At 47.9% G+C, this 22865-nt stretch overlaps 1 protein-coding gene across 1 annotated transcript in view; it reads right to left on the bottom strand.

Annotated features, from left to right (window-relative positions):
• The window catches only part of Acsbg1 (acyl-CoA synthetase bubblegum family member 1), a 53737-nt gene extending 31752 nt beyond the window's left edge, over positions 1-21985 (bottom strand). Inside the window, exons 1-2 of the mRNA XM_026400542.2 lie at positions 21855-21985; positions 1260-1360 (exon numbers count right to left, since the gene is read on the bottom strand). Of these exons, the coding sequence (XP_026256327.1) occupies positions 1260-1360; positions 21855-21985 (232 nt within the window). The remainder of the gene's footprint in view (positions 1-1259; positions 1361-21854) is intronic.
• Positions 21986-22865: the final 880 nt, after the last annotated feature.

Raw genomic sequence — 22865 nt, 5'->3', positions numbered from 1 at the left:
GCATTTGGTCTCCAAGGAGCCGAGTGGCCTGGGGAATGGAGTGCCCAAAGCCCTGACCCAGGGTCTCCATTATTATACTTCTGTACACCTTAGTGTCCTCACTGAGAATGAGCATAGTAACCAGTGTCCTTTAACCCATGACGATGCTGAGATATAGCAGAGGAGGCCTGGCCCTGGCCTTGTCCTCTGCCCTCATCCCAGGTTCCAGGAAAACCTGGTCAGAAGAAACCCCAAGGAACGAGGACTCGGGACAAAGGCCTGATGCCTGCCCTGCTTCCCTGGCCCTCTGTTCTAGCCTCATCACTCTGCTGGTTCAGAGACCCTTGGAACTGGCCCTTCTCCAGCGGGTCTCACTCCAAACACTACTGCCCACTCCCCTCAGCCATTTGCCCTCTAGCTGTGAGCAAAACGGCCACACTGAGCGCAAGGACATTCTACAAGTCGTGCCAGTCCCAACATGGCACCCAACAGGCAACCTGTCTTCTCTGCAGCCAATTTCCAACTAAAGGCCCAAAGACAGGCGGCCTGGGGTGGGGGTGTCAGCCTGCCTGCTCTAAAGTCCAGCAACACAGGGAACACTCTGCCCCTGAGAGGTGACCCAGGCCAGGGGCAAGAGTTAAGATCCCAGGGCAGCACCGATAGCAGGAGGAGGGACCCTCTGTGTTAGGCACTTTCTTTTTCTTTAAAAAAAAAAAAGCTGTTGTTGCTACAATGTTGTTGTGCAGCCAATAAAGTGAACAAAAACTGTATTGTTCCTGTTATTATCTTTCAAATAACTTTTCAGGGTAAATGATAACTCTCTCTTCCTTGAGATGTACATATCTAAGAGGAAGGTCACTAAAAGAGCATGTGACTTTCCAGCCTTCAAAATAAACCCTGCTAGCCTCCACCCATCTTTCTGCCCTGTGCTCCAGTTATCCAGGCCAAAACCCCAAGGTGCTGCTTATCTGTGCTTCCGATGTCCCCCACAACCCCAGCAGCTGTCATTTCGCCTGGAGGCCAAATGTGCCCATTCCCTGGCTTCTCTCCTTCCCGACCTTACTGAAGAACTCTTCCCGCACTCTCTTCCGCCATGCCTGGCTCTGATGGTGTCAATAGTGGCCATGAGGGAAGAGCTTGGTGGGGTCCCTGGGAATGTGGAGATGGCAGGGTTTGTGCCTGCCCCTCCCCCAGTGTTATGCAGTGCTCGGCAGAACCCCTTGTAGCACCCCAGCGTAGTTCCAACCTCCCTCCAGCCTGCCCTGCTCCGCCCAGCTCACCTGGACAGTCCAGCTGGGCATGCTTGGTCTTCTTAGGGGTGGAGAACTCAAGATCATGGCTTAGCGACTCTCTGGAGAGCGTCTGCCTGTCTGTCAGGGAGCTGGCGGGGGTTGGGGAAACAGTCATTAGAACATGGTGCATGACCTGGGCTCCAGACTCTGACCCGGCACAGACCTCAGCACCCCCAGGAACCATCTAAGAGAGGGTCCCCACGGGGGCCAGGGGAGGAGACTTCAGACCTTGACAGGTTAACAATGCTCTTCCCAGCCACCCCCCATAGGCTCTAAAGGCTCAGTAGAAAAAGAAGTCAAGTCCCACTCTGCTCTAACATGCTGTGTGACTCTGAGCAAGATCATACATCTCTCTGAGTCTCAGTGTCCCTATCTGGACAAGGAAGGCGTTGGAGTCTGGCACTCTCCCCTCACCCCCCAATACCCACTAGTCCTCAGCCCTGCTTAGAAATTGAGTGGAGCCCAGGACATTGCTGAGATTCTCGGGGGTCCTAAGTGGGTCCCTAAATGAAGGCCTCATCTTCTCAGTGGTGCTTAGGGGTGCACCCCACGTCTGTTCACCTCATGGAGAGAACAGGCATAGACAGGGAAGGCTGGAGCCCAGTGCCATTCACCTTTGCCCCTGGCCCATATTTCTCTTGGTGGCCCTGGATAAAGGGCCTTTTCTCTTAGCCAGCACAGCTCTGACTCCCATTATCATCTCAGCTTCACTGTCCCTTATTGTTTACCTGGCTCCACCTCCACCTCCAGGGTGGATGAGCAGATACGTGTTAGTACACACCTCAGGACCGCATAGGGATGTAAGATTGCACAACCCGGAGGGACATTACGAAGTCATCAAGTGTGTAAACAGAGCACCCAGGAATTGTGCAGCGGGCAATCTGTGCAACTGGTCACAGCAACTCTGAGAATATGTCCCTGGCTCCTGGGAGTCCCATCTATGTGTCAGGGTGGGGTTAACCCCATCCCTGACTAGTTCCCAGGAAGCCAGGCCCATTACCTGCTCTGTACATTCAGCCTTACTCCTTGCTGGTACTGCAGGTGCAAACTAAGTTTCCGAACACACCGTGGCCCACCTGGCAGCAGTCTGCTTAAGAACCTGGGGTAGGTTTTAAAGCAAAAGACATCAGGAGGTTATGCAGGGGGTGAGACCGGGGGAGGGGAAGGAGTGGGGCACCGAGCTGGTCCCCCTTCTTGGGACCACAGGGCTGGAGCTGCTCTTCTGTTGTTATGGCAACCTGCTGCAGAGGAGACAGGGTGACAGCACATGTTTCTGAGCCAGGCCACTGTGCTGGGCAGAGGGAGGGGAGGTTTTCGGAATGCTGTGGGACTAGACCATCAGGTACCTCTTCTACTTTCCAGGGTTGTCAGGGACAAGCTGTCCTCACTGGGGGACAAAGGATCCTGTAATGTTCAAACTAACAGCCATGGAGCACTGAGCAGTGTCCCGGTAAATGCAGGGAAGTACACCAGGGGGTTGGGGTCCCCTGCTGAGCATCCAGGGAAGGCACTGTGAACTTGGTTAATGTCCTTGCTCTATGTCAGCCTGTATCTTCAAAAGATGGGGCCCAACAGCAGGACAAACCCTGTTCTTAGAGCTGATAGGCCTTTGAAATCACCAGCTGGTGGGCCACTCCCCAATTAGCAGAGACTGTAATCTCCCACCATCTTAACTGCCAGTTCACAAACAAGAGTGTTTTTAAACCCTTACCATTAAAGGTACAGGCAGCATTTTCCCCACCTGGTTTTAAAATAGCTAAACACTAAATGAAAAGACAGCCACCTCAGGAAGCCAAGGGCCAAGTGTGCTCACGAAGATCAGTCTTCAGTCTACGGGGGGGTTGAGGCTGGTGGAAGTGCCCCTGTCCCTGGGGGCCTCTTCCCTGGTATCTGGCACCCACTACCCCGAAATCTGTCACTCGGACACAGTTCTTGTCCAGCCACCCTGTTCTGCCTTTTCCCTCACTGGACCCTGGTCCTCCGCCAGTCCTTGGTGTGACAGGGACTGCCCACTTACCCTGGGGGCTGGCCCAGGGAGGCTCTTATTTAACTCTTTATGCTTACAGAATTTGGGGTGCCCAATGAAGAGAAAATCGAAACCTAATTTTCCCAAAAGAATTAAGCTTACTCCGCCCACTAGTGGCCCTGAGGTGGGTCCTCTGAGGAGGATCATGGGGATCAGCATGCGCTGGGCCTCGCTGCTGGCCCTCCCTGCAGATGTCTCAGGGCTCTACCCAGAGCTGACTTCCTGGCCCACAGAAGTGGGTCAAATGGCGTCACAGCTGGAACCGTCCCTTCCCAGCACGGTAGCTGCCTGAGCTTCCCTTGTCGTCGTTGGCAGAGGCTAGCTTGGTTTTCTTTCTTTTAATTTTTAATCCTTTCTGACATTTCTAGCAGTCACTTCTTGCCACTGTCCCCTGGCTGGCTTCTAGCCCCTCAGTCTCCCACCCCCTCTTGCAGAAACGAAATGAAGCTCGCTGGGATGGTAGGACAGGAACCCATCACGTTTTGCTCAAAACCCTATTGTCTTTTGGCTCCTTAGAAGCATTTGGGGCCCTTCTCCTGATTCTTGCTGCTATTTCCCACGCAAGGACAGGTGGCTCATAAATGGCCCCAGCAGGCGAGGTGACACTGCTGTCTTCGAGGTCCCTAATGAGCCTGTCAAGGAAGGCGATTAACACTTCATTCCTGTCATTCTGGAAACTCATACCCTCCTGGAATGCGGTGCTTCCGCAGTTGGCAGGTGTCCCAGAGGAGGAAGCCATCTAAAGTAAGAAAGGGACAAGAATGGTGGAGAAGGGCCTGAGGAGGCCGACTTGCTTCTGTCTGGGTTTTGAAATCCCAGGAGGGAGAAGAAGACCCTGAGAAAGGGCAGGTGAAGGCTCCCTTCCACTTGGTGAGGACTCGGTCCGTGCTCATTCCTGACACAGGGATGCACTGGGAGCGCCTCTGCTCACCCTCAAAAAACAGATGAACAAAGCCCGGCTTCCTCAGCACCTCCCCAGGGGCACTGGAGCAACATCCAAAGGCAAGCTTGAGCAAATGCACGTGGAGTGTGTGGGGACAGTGTGGCAGAGCTGGTACACCACAGTTCTCCCTCCCGTCTCTTCGTCCTGTCTTGCCACGACACACAGCCTCTCTCTTTCAATGCCTCCTTCAGGAAGCCCTCCCAGAATTCCCCAACAATCTCTCACCCCTGTGGCCCTTGGACACTCAGGTTTGGGCTTGGATGCTCCTGGAAACAGGGGTCACTCTCGACTCTGCTCTGTCTTCTGGCTATGAGTACTTGCTGTGGGAATTTAGTAAATATTATTTGGACCTACCCCTTCTCAAGCCATCCCTCTGTGTGTGACATGTAAATCACGGAGAGCCCCTCATTTTCCATATGAATTGCTTATGGAGGAGGACCCATTTCTCATTTGTTATTCTTTCTTCCCATTCAGTTCTCAGCAGCCACACCATGGCTCTATATGGAGTAGGTACTCAATAAATGTTTTCTTGAAACAACCTAGGATTGCAATTCACCCCAGGCTCTCTGTCTGCCTGGGTTCAACTCACTCTATTAGCTATATGACTGTGGCCAAGTCACTGCACCTCTCTGAGCCTTGATTTTCTAACTAGATTGAGGAGATGAGGTGATACCTGAAAAGTAAAAGTGTTTAGTGCACAGGGTGCTCTTGTTGTCACTGGTGGGTGCTCATGGACCTTTTTAAGGAATGAGAAGAAAATTCTCAGTGAAATGGGGAGGTGACTGAATGAGGTTAAAAATCCCAAACCCCAGTCTGGAGGTCCAGCAGCTATGCCAAAACCTCCTCCTGGGCGACAGGGTGGGGGCTGGGAGGCGGGAGGGAGGAGGGACCCTTATTTCTTACACAGTCCTCAGGATGGAGCTGGCAGACCTGAGCAGAAGCACCTCTGGCATGATCCCTGTGGGGCAGCTGCCGCCCTCAAGCTCACCCAGGAGAGAGCGAGGACCTCAGAGAATGTCCCCCGGCGTCCCCCGGGGAGAGCCACAGGAGCCCCAGAGAGGCCCAGCGCCACCAAACCGCCCTGCAATAGAGACACTGTGTGAGTCACAGCCCCAGGCCTGGTTGGGAGAGGGGTACTTGCCCTCCTTTCAGGACATGATTCACTGCTCCTGAGGCTGGCACCTGGCTCTAATTTACTGCCTCACAAGCCCACATGTTTGTAGGATCAGGCCGACAACAAGGGACACCTCACAGGAGGTGGCTGCCTTGGGGCTCTGGCCTCCCAGAGGGACAGTCACTCACCAATAAATCAAATTTCTAGGACTCCTGCTTTGCAAAGACTTCTGACCACCCTTCCCTACCTTGCCTGTTCTCCTCTCCTCTCTGCACAGGGTGTAAAAAAAGAATCCATGTCCTAGAAGGCCAAAGAAAATTCTCAATGGAAGGTGCTGCCTAAGTACCTTCCCCTATTCTAAAAGCCCCAAAGAGAGGAGGGGTGCCTCCTCCACATCCTATGGCCCTGGCCACATGGGCCAGCCCCGGCACTAGCTAGCATTCCCGATAGCCACAGCCTCATCTGCAAGCTTGATTTCACCCTGGCCTCCTGTCACCTCGCATGGCAGACCCCATGGCCCCCACCACCTGCCTCTTCCCTTTGGTTTGGATGGACTACCTCAAAATCAGGCCTCTGGCAGCTCTCTCCTGATTTCTGGCTTGCAGACCCCACAGAAGACTCAGGGCAGAAGCAGAGCCAGGGGGGTCTGGCTGTCCCGGGGAGCTCACCTTCCTCCTCCTCGAGGCTGGCAGGCACTGGGCTCGGCATCCCTTTGCTCCTACGGCTAAGCCATGGCAAGTCTGGGAGCCAGTCGCCTGGGTGCCCCAGGTTCTGGGTGATGAGGCAGTGGGGCTGGGCGTGAGTGGGGACCCGCCCCAGACCGCCCTGGGGTGGCTGTCAAGGTGTGGCCCCAGATACCTCTGACCCACATGGCACAGGTCCCAGCTGCCCACCTGTGTGACTCTTACATAAGAGGGACGGGAAGCAGGACAGGGACCTGCCAGTGCGCGTAAGGGAGGTGGTTTGTTGGCTGTGATCCTTGGCAGAGTCTTGGAAGAAATTGCTCCGTCTGCTGGGCCATTCACCTGGGAGCCACCCCCAGGCCTCTGGGGCTGGGTGGGAAGCTGAACATTTTGTGCACGTGCCATTTTTACTTCTCTCTCCCAAGGACACACACCAGATCAAGTGGTTGGCAGCTTGCATCCTCTCCAGGGCCTGCATAATAGGTTTTATCAGTAGTCCCATTTTCCAAATGAAGCAATGGAGGCCCAGAGAGCTCTAGACTTGCTCCCTGTTACATAGTCAGTAAGAGGCACAGCTGGTGTTTTAAACCCAGGTCTCCCCCACTGGCTCTGAAGCCAAGAAGACATCACTAGCTTTTCCCCTTACTTATTATTTGCATCTTTACATCTTGCCCCACCTCTGGTAATAAAGATTCCCATATCTTGCCCTTGGCTAATGCCCCCTCCACCTCCTTCTCCATTCCAGGGTCTAGGACATTTGTGACAACAGCCGGCCCTTTTCAGCACTTTCTAAAACCAGGACCTCTGCTCCTGGGAGAGCCCCTTCTCACCCTGTGGCCCTGCCTTCCCCTCCCCCCACTCCAGAGTTCCCTAGGGGTGACCTAGTGCTTGGCCCCTGTCTCCCTTGGAGGGGCTCATCTACCTTGTCTTTAATTATCACCTGGGAGCTATAACTCCAAATCCTAAACTGCCTCCAAGGTGAGTGGGTGTTTAGATGAGGGGAGGATGGCATTGGGGAAAATTTCAAATCCTCATTTTAAGGCCACGGGGCAGGGCATAGAGGCAGCAATGGGGAGAGGAGATTGTTGTTCAGTGGCCCTGGTGGAGAGCCCCCAGATTGCTATATGAAGCTGGTAGGTCAATGCTAGCACCTTACTTCAAAGGAATTGGGCCCTTTAACAAATTCCAATCCCATAGTGATCCCTGTCTATCGCCACTCAGGACACCTGAGTATTAGCCCACTCCTGGCCCTCATCCCTGCATTTCTGAGACTCGTCCTGCCTCAGATTCCCCTGGGGCTCTAGAAGCCCAAGCTATTTTATCCATACCCACCCTGGTTGGGTCACCCTCAAAGGAATCCAGACCTCTCCCCTGTCCTGGAGAGCTCAAAGTGAAATTGTTCTTCCTCTTTTACACTAACTTTACCCATCATAAAACTCATCCAACCACTCCATCTTGCCCCATTATGGTAACAAATGGGAGGGCTGAGCAGTGGTGTTCATGATTGGCTTGTCGTGGGTAAAGATTGGCAGCATAAATGTCTCCACTTCAAGGTTAGCAGGAATTCCATATCCAGAGCCTTAGCCCCTGGATGGCTTGATGACCACTGTGGATGTAGTTTCTAAATTGATGAGATTTTGAAACCTCAACAGTTGGAAAGCGAGCACATGCCTCCTTCTGAGGCCAGGAGACCTGAGAAATGTGTAAGTCCCCTTCTATCCCCTTGCAAAACCCCCCAGCTGGCCTACTCTGGCAGAGCCTCCTAATTCTTCAGTCCCTTCTTCCTCTGGGAAGCAGTCATAATTCCAGGTCAAAGCAAAGATGACTGGAAGATCTCCATCTTCCCATTGGTCGGCGTGTTTATTTGAAGCAACACGCTTCAATATGAGACCCCAGCTCTCATGCTTCTTCCTGAAGCTGCCCTGACTGATCATCTCCCAGGACACTAGCATTTAGAGACTGATATTGCTTTCTAAAACATAATTATATGCTATGCAATAAAAATATTAATTAACTTCTTGCTCCCAGAGTTGGGAATGATCTCTTCCTGTCCCAATGACTGACAGTTCCCTAAGGATCTTCTTTTCCTACAATGAATATTGATTTAGTGCTTTTTATGTGAGGGATAGAGGTGAGCAAGCTGGCTGTAGCTTACAGAGGATGGAATGAAAGGTCAATTAACACAGATGCATTCAAGGTCACTGAAGGATCATCAATCCCAGGTTGGGGTAGAGTACATTAGAGTTAAAGGGAGACAGATGACAAGAAGTGAATTTTGATTATTCCATGTGAGGCTGTGGGACAGTGGGGGAGGCTGGTGCAGAAGTTCACAAGGGGTAGGGCTGTGGGCTGAAGCAGTCATCTTCTGGGATGCAAGGTCTCTCTCAGAAACTGTCAGGGTAGGGCAGCAGTGGTCCAAGATATGTCCCACAGGTCCACCAGAAGGAACACATTGGCCCACTGAAGTCCTAACAAGACTGTTTATTGAGAAGCTTCACCCTCCAAAGGCTCACCCAGCTTCTCCTCGGCTCTTGCCTTGGTGGGTGGGGCAGTCTAGTTAGACAGCTCACTTTTAACCCACTTGGCAGTGCCTGGCGGGTCCAGCCCTTCAAGCCAAATCCCACTGACTGCTTTAAGGAAATAAATGTGTCATTCATCAGGTGCTACTACAAAGCCCCAAAACAGTCGGCAAGCAATGTGATTAGCCGCAAGACAAAGTTCTCTGGGCACTTGGGCCTCTGGATTCTAGCTCATACTCTGATTGTCATGTGATCTTGGGCAAGTCCCTTCTCCTCTCTTCGACTCCATTTCCTCAGATGTCAGAGACAAAGGGCCTCACAGTTTTCTGTCTGTGATTGATGATTTCGGCGCCTGGACTGATAGTCTGCTGTACCAAATGGAGACAAAGCTGGAAGATTTGGTGTTACTGGAATCCCAGGGGGCTGGGGAAATCAGGCAGGAATAATAATAATACTTCTACTAGCTGGTTGCTAACATGTATCCTGCATTTCCTGGGTGCTGGGTGATGTTCTATGCACCTTGCATGTACAATGACACCTCTGACTTTCACTATACTCTAATGAAATGCTATCACTCTCTCCATGTTACAGATGAGGAAACAGGTACAGATAATGGAATGGTCTTTTGCTTAGCAGAATCAGGATGCAAACTCAGGCAGATGGGCTCCGGAGATTATGACCTTATCTAACCATCTATATGCAAGAGCCTCAGGTCCTTTGGGTGATTGGTATGAAGGGGGTGGGAAGGAGTGGGGAGATGTAGAGAAAGAGGCATCTCAGAGTCCCCTGCTTCCAACCACCCGTCATTAGACCTTTTTATCATACCCTCCCCCATCAAATGTTTGGAAAATGCTGTGTAAAGGCAAAGTGCATGCATTAAGTCATAACTAAGCCATTTTCTTAAGTTGTATTTGTGATAGACACAGATAATTGCCAGTTGGTGGGTTTGATCAGCAGAGAGAAGGCAGTGTGAAGCTGAGAGCTGACATAATTCCAGCCCAAAGCAAAGGTGACTGGAAGATCTCCATCTTCCCATTGGTTGGCGTGTTTGTTTGAAGTAACACAAGCATGGCTTTGGGCATGTTCCTCTTCCTGTTAGGGCCTCAGTTACCCCGTCTATGAAGTGGGGGGTGGATGGGGACAGTGTCTAAGTACCAGCTCTGATGATAGGTGACGCTCCACGTTTCTTCCAGGGAGACAAGAGGAAGGAAGAGCACTGCCTGTTATTCCTCAGGCTCCAGAGGTACCTCATGGTGCAGGGTGGGGTGAGGCTTCTGCCACTGTGCTCATCTGCTCTAGAGGAGCCCACAGTCTACAGAAGAGGGTAAAGAAGAAAACCATACACCTGGTCTACACACGTGAGAGGTGTCTCTGAACAGGGCAGGTGAGAAGGGCATTCGATGGGGTCACAGAGCAGCAGGAGACAGGTCTAAAGAGGACTATAATTTCGCTTTTTCAAAACTGAGAACTCACAGTTATTGAGCACTGGCACTATCCCAATGGCTTTACATAAAATGAGTAAATGGTATTTACTTATTTAGTCATCTCAATCCTATCAGGGAGGTAGTGATTATGATCCCCATTGTATAAGGGAATGGAAGCATAGGGAGAGATGACATAAAGAGCTAAAGGTTGCTGGACATGGTTGTGTGTGCCTGTAATCTCAGAGGCTTAGGAGGCTAAGGCAGGAAGGAGGATGGCAAATTCAAACCCAGACTCAGCAATTTAGCAAGCCCCTAAAGCAACTTAATGAGACCCGGTCTCTAAATAAAATATATAAAAAGGCTGGGGATGTGGCTCAGTGGTTAAGTGCCCCTGAGTTCAATCCTGGTACCCACCACCTCAAAAGAGCTAAAATTTAGGCAGCTAGTAATGGCGATAGCTGGGATTCCAATCCAGGGAATCTGACTCCAGATTTCATGTTCTTAACTACAATCTGCACTGCCAAGGTTGAGTGAAGCTCTGTGGATCCCCTGAAGCTTCTCTACATGCCTCAGCAACATGGGATTTCCTAGGAACCACTGACTCAGAAAGGCAGAATGCTGTGACTAAAGCAATATTTTAATGTGCACTTTTGTCTTTTTTAATTGACATTGTAATCCAGGTATTCTTACATTTTTTATATCTTTATTTCATTTTTATGTGGTGCTGAGGTTTAAACCCAGTGCCTCATATGTGCTAGGTGAGCATTCTACCACTGAGCCACAACCCCAGCCCCTTGTTTTGTTTTTTTAGTACTGGAGACTGAACTCAGGGGTGCTTTACCATTAAACTACATCCCCAGTCCTTTTGTTTTTTATTTTGAGATAGGGTCTTACTAAGTTCCTGAGGGTCTCACTACATTGCTGAGGTTGGTTTCAAATTTGCAATCCTCCTGCCTAAGCCTCCTGAGTCACTGGGAAAACAGCCATGTACCAACTATCATGCCCTGCAATGTGCATGTATTTTAAAATTCTTCAAATCAGTGTAGTCCTGATATCATTCATGATATCAGCATACAACAAAAAATGACTAGACAGCTGAAAATTTTGAAACTACGAAACAAAACTAAGGAAAAAAGCAGTTAACACAAAGAAGCAAATCTTTCTATGACACAGATGTTGGAATAAGCATAAGGATTTTTTTGTGGGGGGGGGTACTGGGGATTAAACCCAGGGGCACTTAACCACTGTGCCACGTCCTTTTTAAATATTTTATTTAACTCAGGGTCTCACTGAGTTACTTAGGGCCTTGTTAAGTTGCTGAGATTGGCTTTGAACTTGTGATCCTCCTGCCTCAACCTCCCAAGCCACTGGGATTATAGGCATGTGCCACCAAGCCTGGCAGCACAAGGACTTTGAAGCAGTTATTAATACAAGTTTGAGAATTAAAGGAAAAACTAGACATAGGTGAATAAAAGGAGAATCTTATTATAAAAATGGAAGTATAAGTAACGTATAATCTCTGAAATGAAAACTTCACTAGATGGGGTTGATTTCATATTGAAAGCTGAAAAAAGAAAGTGTTAGTGAGATTGAAGGCAAAATGATAGAAATTATTTAACCTAAATTAGAGTAGAAAGAAAAATTATTTTTAAATTGAGCATAACAAAACATTGCTGAAAGAAATCAAAGATTTTATGTCCTTTTTGTGGTACTGGGGATTGGACTCAGTTATTTTTACTTTTTTTTTTCTTTTGTAGTACTGGGGCTTGAACCTAGGGCTTCATGCATGCTAGGCAAGTGCTCTACTACTGAGCTACATCTCCAGTCTTGAATCCAGTTATTTTGACATAGGATCCCACTAAATTGTGGAGGTTAGTCTCAAACTTGCTATCCTCCTATCTTGACCTCAGCTGAATTATAGGTATGCACCACTGCACCCACCCTGAAGTTTTAAAAATTAAGTGAATGGAAAGATATATAAGGATCAAGAAAGTTAATATTGTTAAGGTGGTAATATCCCCCCAAATGATCTATAGGTCAATACAATTTCTATCAAAATCCCAGCTGGCTTTTTGCAAAAATGGACAAGCTAGTCTGAAAATTCAAGAAACCTAGAATAGCCAAAGCAATCTTGAAAAAGAACAAAGCTGGAAGATTTCAAAACAAAATGCAAACCAGAAATAATCAAAGCAAAGAGGTACCAGCATAAGAGTAGACATATAGATGAGTGGAATGGAATGAGAAAAGCAGAAATCAGTTCAAATTTACAGTGAATTAATTTTCAACAGGGATGGCAAGACAATCCAATGGAGAAGGAAAGTCTTTTCAACAGGTGGGGGCAACTGAATAACCAAAAGCCAAAAAATGAAGTTGGGAGTCCTTCCTCACACCTTACACAAAAAATAATTCAAAAGCTAACAAAGATCTAAACGTAAGAGCTAAAACTGTAAAAGTATTAGAAGAAATTATAAATAAATTTTTGTGACCTTGAGTTAAGCAAAGCCTTCTTAGAAATAACACCAAAGCGCAAGCAATAAAAGAAAAACAGATAAATTAGACCTCATCAAAAATAAAACCATATATACTTCAAAGGGTACCATAAAGAATGTGAAAAGTACCAAGTGCTATGGTACACACCTGTAATCCCAGCAATTTAGGAGGCTGAGGGAGAAGGATTGTATATTCAAGGCCAGCCTTATAAACTTAGTGAGATCTTGTCTCAAAATAAAAAAATAAAAAAGGCTGGGGGTGGGCTGGGGTTGTGGCTCAGTGGTAGAGTGCTCGCCTAGCATGCACGAGGCACTGGGTTCGATCCTCAGCACCACATAAATATAAAAGAAAGATATTGTGTCCGCCCAAAACTAAAAAAAATAATAATAATAATTTTAAAAAAAGGGCTGGGGGTATAGCTCAGTGGTAGAGTGTCACGGGGTTCAGTCCAGTCTCTAGTACCACACACACACACACACACACACACACACACACACTCACACAGATACCGTGAAAAGTCAGCCAAGAAAATACTTGCAAAGTGGATATATGACAAGGGAATGATATTTAGGGTACATAAAGGACGCTTGCAATTCAGTAATAATAATAAATAAGACAAATAATCCAATTAAAACTGGGGAAAGGATTTGCATGGACACTTCTCCCTAGAAGATATTTATATAGACAATAAGTACTTTAAAAGTTGCTCAATATCATCAGCCATCAGGAAATAACAAATTGAAACTGCATCAGAGACACTTCATACCTGCTAGGAGTGCTGTAATTAAAAGGATAATAGTGTTATCCAAGGTGTGGAGAAATTAGAACCTTCATACACTACCAGTGGGAGTGTAGCTGCTTTGGAAGACAAGCTGTCAGTTCCTCAAAAGGTTATGCCTTGAATTACCATATGACCCAGCAATTTGGCTCCTAGGTGTATACCAAGAAAAATGGAAACAGATGTCTAATAATAATGTCGATAGCAGCAATACTTAGAATAGCCCAAGCATGAAAACAACCCAAGTGTCCACCAACTGATGAAAGGTAAACAAAACATGCTATGTAATGAAATATTATTCAGCCATAAAAGAAATGAAGTATTGCTACAAGCTACAAGATGGATGAATTGGGAAAACATTATGCTAAGTGAAAGAATTCAGCCACAATAGATCATATATTATATCAGTCCATTTAAATGAAATGTCCAGAAGAGGTAAATCTATAAAGATAAAATGTAAAGCCAGGAATGGTGGCACATGCTTGTAATCCCAGCTATTCAGGAGGCTGAGGCAAGAGGAGCACAAGTTCAAGGCCAGACTGGGCAACTTGGTGAGACCTGTCTCAAAATTAAATAAATAAATAAGTAAATAAGTAAATAAGTAAATAAATAAATAAATAAATAAAAAAGGACTGGGAAAGCAGTATGGAGATTCCTTAGAAAACTTGGAATGGAACCACCATTTGACCCAGTTACGTCACTCCTAGGTCTATACTAAAAGGACTTAAAATTAGCTTACTAGAGTGACACAGCCACATCAGTGCTTATAGCAGCTCAATTCACAAAAGCTGTGGAACCAACCTGGATGTCCTTCAACAGATGAATGGATAAAGAAAATGTGGTATATATACACAGCCATAGAGATGAATGAAATTATGGCATTCAGCGGCAAATGGATGGAATTGGAGAATATCGTGCTGAGTGAAATAAGCCAGTCCCAAAAAATCATAGGCCAAATGTTCTCTCTGATACATGGATACTAATCCACAACAAGGGAGGGTAGGAAGGGGAAGAATAGAAATTCACTGGATTAGACAAAGGGAAATGAAGGGAAGGGAGGGGGATAGGAATAGGAAAGACAGTGGAATGAATTGAATATAACTTTCCTATGTTCATATATGAATACAAGAACCAGTGAAACTCTACGTCATGTACAGCCACAAGAATGGGACCCTTATTAGAAGACATCATATTCCATATATGTAATATGTCACGGTATACTCTACTGTTATGTATATCTAAAAAGAACAATTTTTTTAAAAGGACTGAGTTATAGGTGAGTGGTAGAGAGCCCCTGGATTCAATCCCCAGTATAGCAAGGGGGGAAAAAAAGTAAATTTATGGTTTCCTAGGGCTAGGGAAGTCGAAGGGAAATGGGAAGTGATTGCTAATGGGTATAGGGTGTCTTTAGGGGATGATGAAAATGTTCTAAAATTGTTTATGGGGATTGGGGTGTAGCTCAGTGGCAGAGTGCTTGCCTAGCATGCATAGGCTCTGGGTTCCAGCCCCAGTAACACAAAGATAAAAAGTGATGGTTGTATAACTCTGTGAATATACTAAAAAGTATTAAATTGTACACTTTTTAAATGGGTGAATTTTATGATGTGTGAATTATATCTCAATAAAACTGTTATATTTTTTAAAAAACTGAATCAAGCCATAGTGACCTAACGAGATTATATCAAATGGTATAATATACATATACACACACATATATTTTTGGGTACCAGGGATTGAACCCATGGGAGCTTAACAACTGAGCCACATCCCCAGCCCTTTAAATTTTTTCTTTATTTTGAGATAGGGTCTCAATAAGTTACTTAGGGCCTCAATAAGTTGCTGAGGCTGGCTTTGAACTTTTGATTCTCCTACCTCAGCCTCCATAGCTGCTGGGATTACAGGTGTGTGCCACCATGCCTGGCCTCTCTCTTCTCTCTCTCTCTCCTTCCTTCCTTCCTTCCTTCCTTCCTTCCTTCCTTCCTTCCTTCCTTCCTTCCTTCCTTTCTTTCTTTCTTTCTTTTCCAGACCTGGGGATCGAACATAGGCAAGCTCTACCACTAAGCTATATCCCCAGCACTTTACATTTATTTATTTAATTTTTGAGACAGGGTTTCTCTAAGTTTCCCAGGCTGGCCTTGAACTTGTGATCTTCCTGCCTCAGTGTCCTGAGTAGCTGGGATTTCAGGTATGCACCATCACACCCAGCCAGGACTGGTTTCTAAAAAGTACAATGTGGAAGAAGTAACACTATATGATTTCCAATGCTACTTATAAAAAGTGATATATGTTTCTTCCTGACTCTCTTAGATCACAGAGTTTTGGATTCCTTTTTTAAAAAATACCTTTATTTTATTTATTTATTTTTATGTGGTGCTGAGGATCAAACCCAGGGCCTTGCACGTGCTAGGCGAGCACTCTACCACTGAGCCACAACCCCAGCACCACCCCCCCACCAACTGTTTTGGATTCCTGACCCACCTTGTCAGAAGTCCATCTACCTGGAAGGCATGAAATTGGAAATCATAAGGAGAAACCACATAGAAATAGAGTTGTCAAGGAGCCCCAGCTGGTCCAGGTCCTAGTTTATTAAGTCTTCCCAGCTCAGGCACCAGCCATTGAGTAAGGAAGAGTCTTAAGTGGCCCTAGACCCATCACAAGCTGCCATGTTGGAAGGACTCCAGCAGCTTTTGGGGAGGCTCACTGGCGGAGAACTAAGGTATCCAGTCATAGCCAGTATGTAAGTTGAAAATATACCCCAATATATCCACATCCTAATCTCTGGGGGGCCTATGAATATGGCCTTATAAGGGAGAGAAGAGAGAATTTTGCAGATGTGATTAAGGGGGAAGAAAGTCTATCCCGTACTATCCAAGTGGGGCCTAAATGCAACCACACATATTCTTGCAAGAAGGTAGCAGGGGGAGGGGCTGTGGTTGTGGCTCAGTGGTAGAGTGCTTGCCTCACATGCTTGAGGTACTGGGTTTGATCCTCAGCACCACATAAAAATAAATAAATAAAATAAAGATATTGTGTCCATCTACAACTAAAAAAAATATTTTAAAAAAAGAAGGTAGCAGTGGGTGTGCAAAATAATGGACTATTGAAACATTCAGCAATATGGATGACTCTCACAAATGAGTGAAAGGATTCAGACCAGAAAAGTGCATTCTCTACAATCCCATTCATGTGATGTTTGAGAACAGCCAGAATAGTGGCTGTTCAAAAGAGTGGCTGCTCATGGGAGAAGGGGGTAGACATGAAGGAGCTTTCTGGGGTGATGAAAATGTTCCATATTTCAATTGCAGTTTTGGTTACATGGATATATACATTTCTCAAAAGTCATCAAATAATACCCTTAATATATGTACATTTCATTGTATGAAAAATTGGACTCTGTGAATAAAAACTTCACAATCCATTCATTACATTTTACAGATGTAAACTCTGCAAATGTGAGTTCATAGTTCACAGCCCCTTGGGGCCAGAGTCTGAACAAGGCCCCAGACGTCCTTCACATGGCCGGTGACCCTTTCCATTTCCTAAGCACCTTCCCAGTCCTGTCTGGAGTGTTCTTCACAGCCTCTTTTGAAAGGAGTCAGAGCCAGGACCCAGTGTGAGATAGAACTTCCTCCCACCACCCATTCCCCAGATGAAACTGGTTTTTATTTTTTATTTTGTGTGTGTGTGTGTGTGTGTGTGTGTATGTGTGAAAAAGTAGGTAGCAAGCTCCTCTTCCCTGAAGGGATTCAAGTCAGAGATTGATAACAAGTGGATGTTGTAAAAGAGTGATTTGGACTTTGTGACCTAAAATACCCCACTGGCCTGGAGTCTGCCACTCAGAGGCGCTTGCCTGGGGACAAAGTGCTTAGGTCTAGCATCCTGACTCCAGGCAAACTTGAGTTTTGCTGCCCCTGGGCAACAACCGGGCAGCCCTGTAAGGACCTGGAACCAGCCTGGGCTGGTGTGTATCCTTAAGACTTCCAGATCTATTCAGATGTCTGGAACCCAGGCTAGTTTGCCCCAGGAACTCTGACTTCCGGTTTTGCCCAGGTCTTTATTCTGGCACTCTTGACCCCAGCAACTCACCTTCCTGTCGCTCTTATAGTTCCAAATCTGTCCTGTGGCCACAAGCCTTTTACTTTCTTTCTTTCTTTCTTTCTTTCTTTCTTTCTTTCTTTCTTTCTTTCTTTCTTTCTTTCTTTCTTTCTTTCTCTCTCTCTCTCTCTCTCTCTCTCTCTCTCTCTCTCTCTCTCTCTCTCTCTCTTTCGATTGAACCCAGGGACATTCTACCTCTGAGCTACATCCCCAGCCCTTTTTATTTTTTATTTTCAGAAAGAATCTCACTAAGTTGCCCAGCCTGGCCTCAAACTTGCAATCCTCCTGCCTCAGTGTCCCAAGTTCCTGGGATTACAGACATGTGTCACCACACCTTGCTAGAATGGGCTTTTAGTTTCTTAGATACTACAAGCTCCTTCCCACCTCAGAGCCTTTATACATGATGGGCTTTTTTTCTCCCTACGAAACTCCCCCCGCCCCCAGTACCTATGTATCTTTCAGGTCTCAGTTTAAATGTTGCTTTCTTAGGGAAGTTTTCTTTAACTCCCAAGACTAAGTCAGATCTCTGTTAGATTCCATCCATAATTTTTTTAAAAAAATTCCAACATTTAAAAAAATTTTTTATTGTAATATATATATAACAATAGTTGTCATTTTAACCATTTTACTTGTATAATTCAGTAATATCGATTACATTTTCTCCACATATTTTTAATCCTTCATGGTACCTATCACAATTATAGTTAAACAGATAGCTGTATAATTATTTGTTAATGTCTGTCTTCTCTGCAAGTCTGAAAACCCTTCATGGCAGGAATTTGCTTGATGTTCTGTGATATTCACCAGTGCTTAGCACAGTACCTGCCTATTCAACAATAAATAATTTTGAATACATGAATGTATTATTCTTAGGAAAACAGAAAACAATGAAGATAATAAATAATGAAGAAAAAAAGCCAATCATGTTCATCTAACGTGGGAAAACAGGTTGTGGGAGTGGGAAAGAATTCCAGAACTAGAAGGTCCTGGTATTCCATGTTCCGTCGGAGTAGCTATATCCTTTTAGATACATTTTCATTATGCTTGTTCCTCCTGGGATAGCACACTCCTGAGACTGGGCGCTCACTCTGTCGTCCTTGGAGGGTTTTGCCAGTGAGAAGGGCCTTGCTCGCTGGGCTTGCAGCAGCCTCCTGTGAGTGTCCCACATTCTGAGCTCTCGGTCTTTAGCAGGCAGGTTGGGACAGGCAGCAGGCAGCCCTTGTGAGTAGGTCAATTCAGAGCCTGTCATCCTTTCCTGAGCCAGGCAAGACCCTCCTGGGGCTCCCATCTCCTGGCCTCCAGCCTCCAGCCCACCCCAAGTCTAGCCTGCACTGCACTCACCACTATGAGCCCCCCAGATCAGGCTCTCCCAGGCTCTGCTGCTTCCACTCCTTCTCTGAGCTTCTTCATCAGGCCCCGGCTGTCCTCATGCCTCGCTGCCCCTAGCCTGGCCACACTAGCATCTCTAGACCCAGGACTAGAGAGACCCAACCTCTCTGGTCTGGTGATCACCTATGACTCCTCCATAGCACAGCTTCAGCCAGCACAGTGCCCCCTGCCTGCCATTCTGGGCATCCGTAATCTTTCAAACCCCGGATGTACTGTCCTCTTTTCAATTTCCTTCAAAGACTTTCCTCCATCTTGTGCTTCTCCAGGCTCAGTACAGAGGACTTAACAGGCCCAAGACCCAAGCCCAGGTCAACAAGTGTCCCTGATGGGTAGGCCTCAAAGAGCACAGAACACAGATTGAGCTGTGCCAGATGGGTCCAGCTGGGGCCCAACAGGTACTGCCTCTCTTGGCTCTGGCCTGTCTGCCTCTCTCTAGAGCCCCTCCCATTCCCAGCCCTGCAACTGGGATGGCACAAAAGGAAATTCACATGGGTCAGGCCAAGGTAGAGATCCTCCTCTGGCTCCCAGACTCCCTTCTCTACCTCCAGCCTCCTGCTCTGAAGTGCTGGGGAAGGAATGGGAGCTAAGTCCCTCTCAGGCTGTTGGAGGATGCAGGCTCACCTTTCCCCAGATGCAGCTGACTCTAGCTACATACAGGCAGGCCTGGGATGGAGCCTTGCTGCTACACTTGGCCTGCAGGGGCAGAGGAAGCGAAAGTATCACAGCAGATGCAGCAGCAAGTGCCTCTGACCTTAGAGTGATGCTTAACGAGGGTGCAGTGTCCTTTCCTTGCAGTAACTCTGCAGGGCTGGCAGAGCAAGTTTATCTGCCCCATTGACTAACAGCTGGAGGAACTAAGGCTCAGAGAGGCTGTCTTGCCCAGGGTCACAGAGTAGGTCAGGAGGGTGTCTTGCCCAGGTCAGGAGCAGAACTGGACTAGAACCAAGGTATGTGCCTTCCAGCCTTCTGCTAAGAGAGCTGGGAGGTGCTCCAGGGGTTACCAGGCCTGTGACAAGTTTTTGGAAGCACTTTAATATTCGCTAGTGGATACAGTCCATTCAACCTTTCCTCCTGTCATGGAGGTCAGGCCTTTTACTTGCATTTGCAGAAGGTGATATTAAGGCTCAAAAGGGTTCAGCAATGTACCCAAAGTCACTCGGTAAGAAAGTAGTAGAATTCTTATTCCAACCTGGGCTCTTCAGCCCTTCTCTTCCCTCTCTGGGTCCTGAACCTATTTACCCTGGCTTAAGGGAGTCCTTCCTGCCCCAGGCTGGGCTTTGTCCCAGGTTTGTCCACGTTCCTTTAGTGAGATTTGCAAAACAGTCCTAGACTTCTGGTTGTCTTCCACATCCTTCTCCCTGGGGGTCTGGGAGCCCAAGTGCCTGACCTTCCCCAGGAGGGGCCAGCCCTTATCAGGTGCCACTCTTCTGCACATGAGCCTCAAAAACCTCTCAAAGAGCTGGGCGCAACGGAGCAATCCTGTAATCCCAGCAGCTCAGGCCGCCCAGGCAGGACGATTGCAAGTTCAAAGCCAGCCTCAGCAATTTAGCCAGGCTCTGAGCAACTTAGTGAAACCCTATCTCAAAATAAAAAACAAAAAGGGTTGGGAATGTGGCTCAGTAGTTAAGCTCCCCTGGGCTCAATCCCAGGTACCAAATCAAACAAAAAAACACTGTGTTCCTGACCTCCCTGTGGCCCCTCGTTCTCAAGGTTCCTTCTTCAGGGAACCTTGAGAAGAGAAAGCGGCCTTGTTATATTCAAGGACTGAGATTTTGAAGCATGCGTGGGAGCATCGGGTGGGGTGGGTAAGCCAGGCTCTCTCTGAGCCCATGACCCCCAGAGAGAAGGATGTGGAAGACAGTCAGTGCCCAGAGAGATTCAGCCACCCCTGGCTGAGGAAGTCAGCTTTCCTCCAGGGGCTCTTGCCTCTCTGTGTAACTGGTCCATGTCCAGGGAAGGGCTGGTCCTGGGCTCTTGGAGGCCTTGCAGGTGTCTCTCCTCTGGGAGACAGGAGTCCTTGCTGGCTTGGGGAGGTTGTCCAGAGACCCAGGCAGCCTGCCCTTGCTAGGGCCTGTTTCTGATGACGCGTCAACTTTCACTCCCTTTCTACCCCACCCGCCTTTCTCCTACGTACCCCCGGAGAACAGAGACCACATTCTTGTAGCTCAAACACTGGTAGTAGTTTCCCCCCATTACCACCGAGAACTCGGATCCTGGTGCTTGCTCTGTTCTACCCTCCAGCCACCCATCGCTCTCCCATCTCCAGCCTCCGGGTCTTCCATGGCTGTGGTGTTCTCCTGCCTGCTGCTCTTCATCTCTTCTCTGATAGTCCAGGTCCTCTTGGCCACTCAAGGCGTATCTCAAGCACCCCCAGAGAGAGGCTTCTCACCCTCCTCCCCTAGACACAGGTCTCAGAGCTGTGTGGCCCTGGAATTCCTTTCTCCCTACTGCTGGGCTGGAGAGTCCTGGGGCTGGGACTATGTCCTATCGTCTCAGGATCCCCCCACTCCTGCGATTTGACAGGGCATGGGCCAGAGTGGGCATTGGCGAAGGCCTGACAAAGTGAATCCACTTCCTTGGCATTGCAGATCAGTAGGACATACAACTTGGAAGGGAAAACTTCAGGGAAACTTCAGCCACGGACCGCACTTAAGTACTGACAGCGAAATCGCAGCCGAGAGAGGCTCAGGGACTCGCCAAGGTCACACAGCACACTGGAGTGGAAACCTCTGGCTCCTCGCTGAACAACTTCTCCCTCACTGACCCCACATGCCAAAGCTCCCTTAAGAAGACAGGGAGACATTTTTATTGATTAAAAATTCTTTCTGCATGTAACTGTAGCCCCCAGCTCACACCCCTGGGATGTGATTCATTCCTCAGTTGAACCGCTCTTGGCCACTAGGGGAGCAGACACACTAAATAGTGCTCCAAATGACAAGAGTCTGCATCCAGTGCTTACTCCATCCTAGACACCCACCATCCAGACCCTTCCTTTCATTCTTTCCCAAGTGAAGAATCTGAGGCTCAGAGAGAGAAGAGGTTTGCCCAGGATCACACAGCAGCATAGAATCTAGAACTTGGCCCCATAGTCTTGGTCCACTGAGACCCAACCACCAACTCACCTGGTTCCCAAATTGTCCTGGGTGGTCCTCACACTCATGCCTTGCAGGCTCTCCTGTGTGACCTCTCCGCTATCCGGCATGCTGGGGTCCTTAAGGGTGCAGCTATGTCCGGCTCCAGAACTCTGTGGCATCTGCTGTGGGCATCTGCTGAAGGGAACTGGGTCTCCCACGACAGGGAGGTTGGCCTTGAGTGGGCAGTGGAGGCGGGCAGGGGGCGGAGGAGGCGGGGCCTGGAGTCACCCAAAGGGGCCCATTTCCTCTCTATTTTTAGAAGCTCAGAATGCTCCTCAACAGCAAAGTTGTTCAGGACTAAAACTTTCTTTTTCTTGGTGGTTTTGTTTCACTCAGGATGAGGAGAATTTCAATGAAGCCAGTGTTCTTTTTGATGCAAATCTGCCCCTGTTCTCCCAGGAGGTCTGGCCAATGGGCTCTGGGCTTCTGGGCGCCCCCAGAAAACCTTCTCACTGGCTTTAAAAGGGCCACTTTGGAGCAAAGGGTTCTCAGAACAAAACCAGACACTGAGCCTGGGGTGTCTGTGTACCCTGGTGCCCACACTGCCACCTTAGCTTCCTGGGATCCCAGTATACCCCTGGGGGGGGGGTGCTTCTCAGCCCACCTCTCCCAGCCCCTGAGCTGGAGACTGGACACCCAAGGAGGGTCCATAGCTCCGGCTCTCTGGGAGCCCAGACTGGGGGAGGAAAGTGACATCACCAACACCGAGGGCTGTCATGGAGTTCACAGAAGCATTTGCACTAAAGCGGACAGGAGAGAAGAGACCCCGGGGTGTGACCACCCAGTGACACCTGAATACAAACATGGTTCTGCCTCTTCAGCTAAGAGAAGGAGGAATGCTAACAGCAGGTTTTTAGGCAGCCATAAATACATGCGAGAAATTCGTGTAGGGCAGGGGCTTTCTCTGAATACCAGAAATCTCCCCTCTAAGATTAACTGTGCATTAGTTCCTATGTCTGCCATACCAAACACGATGGCTTAACACCACCAAAATGTATT

The sequence above is a fragment of the Urocitellus parryii genome, chromosome 6 (assembly GCF_045843805.1).
Source record: "Urocitellus parryii isolate mUroPar1 chromosome 6, mUroPar1.hap1, whole genome shotgun sequence".
Taxonomy (NCBI): Eukaryota; Metazoa; Chordata; class Mammalia; order Rodentia; family Sciuridae; genus Urocitellus; species Urocitellus parryii.
The sequence above is the reverse complement of the archived record's forward strand: the minus strand, read 5'-3'. Positions and strand labels throughout refer to the sequence as shown.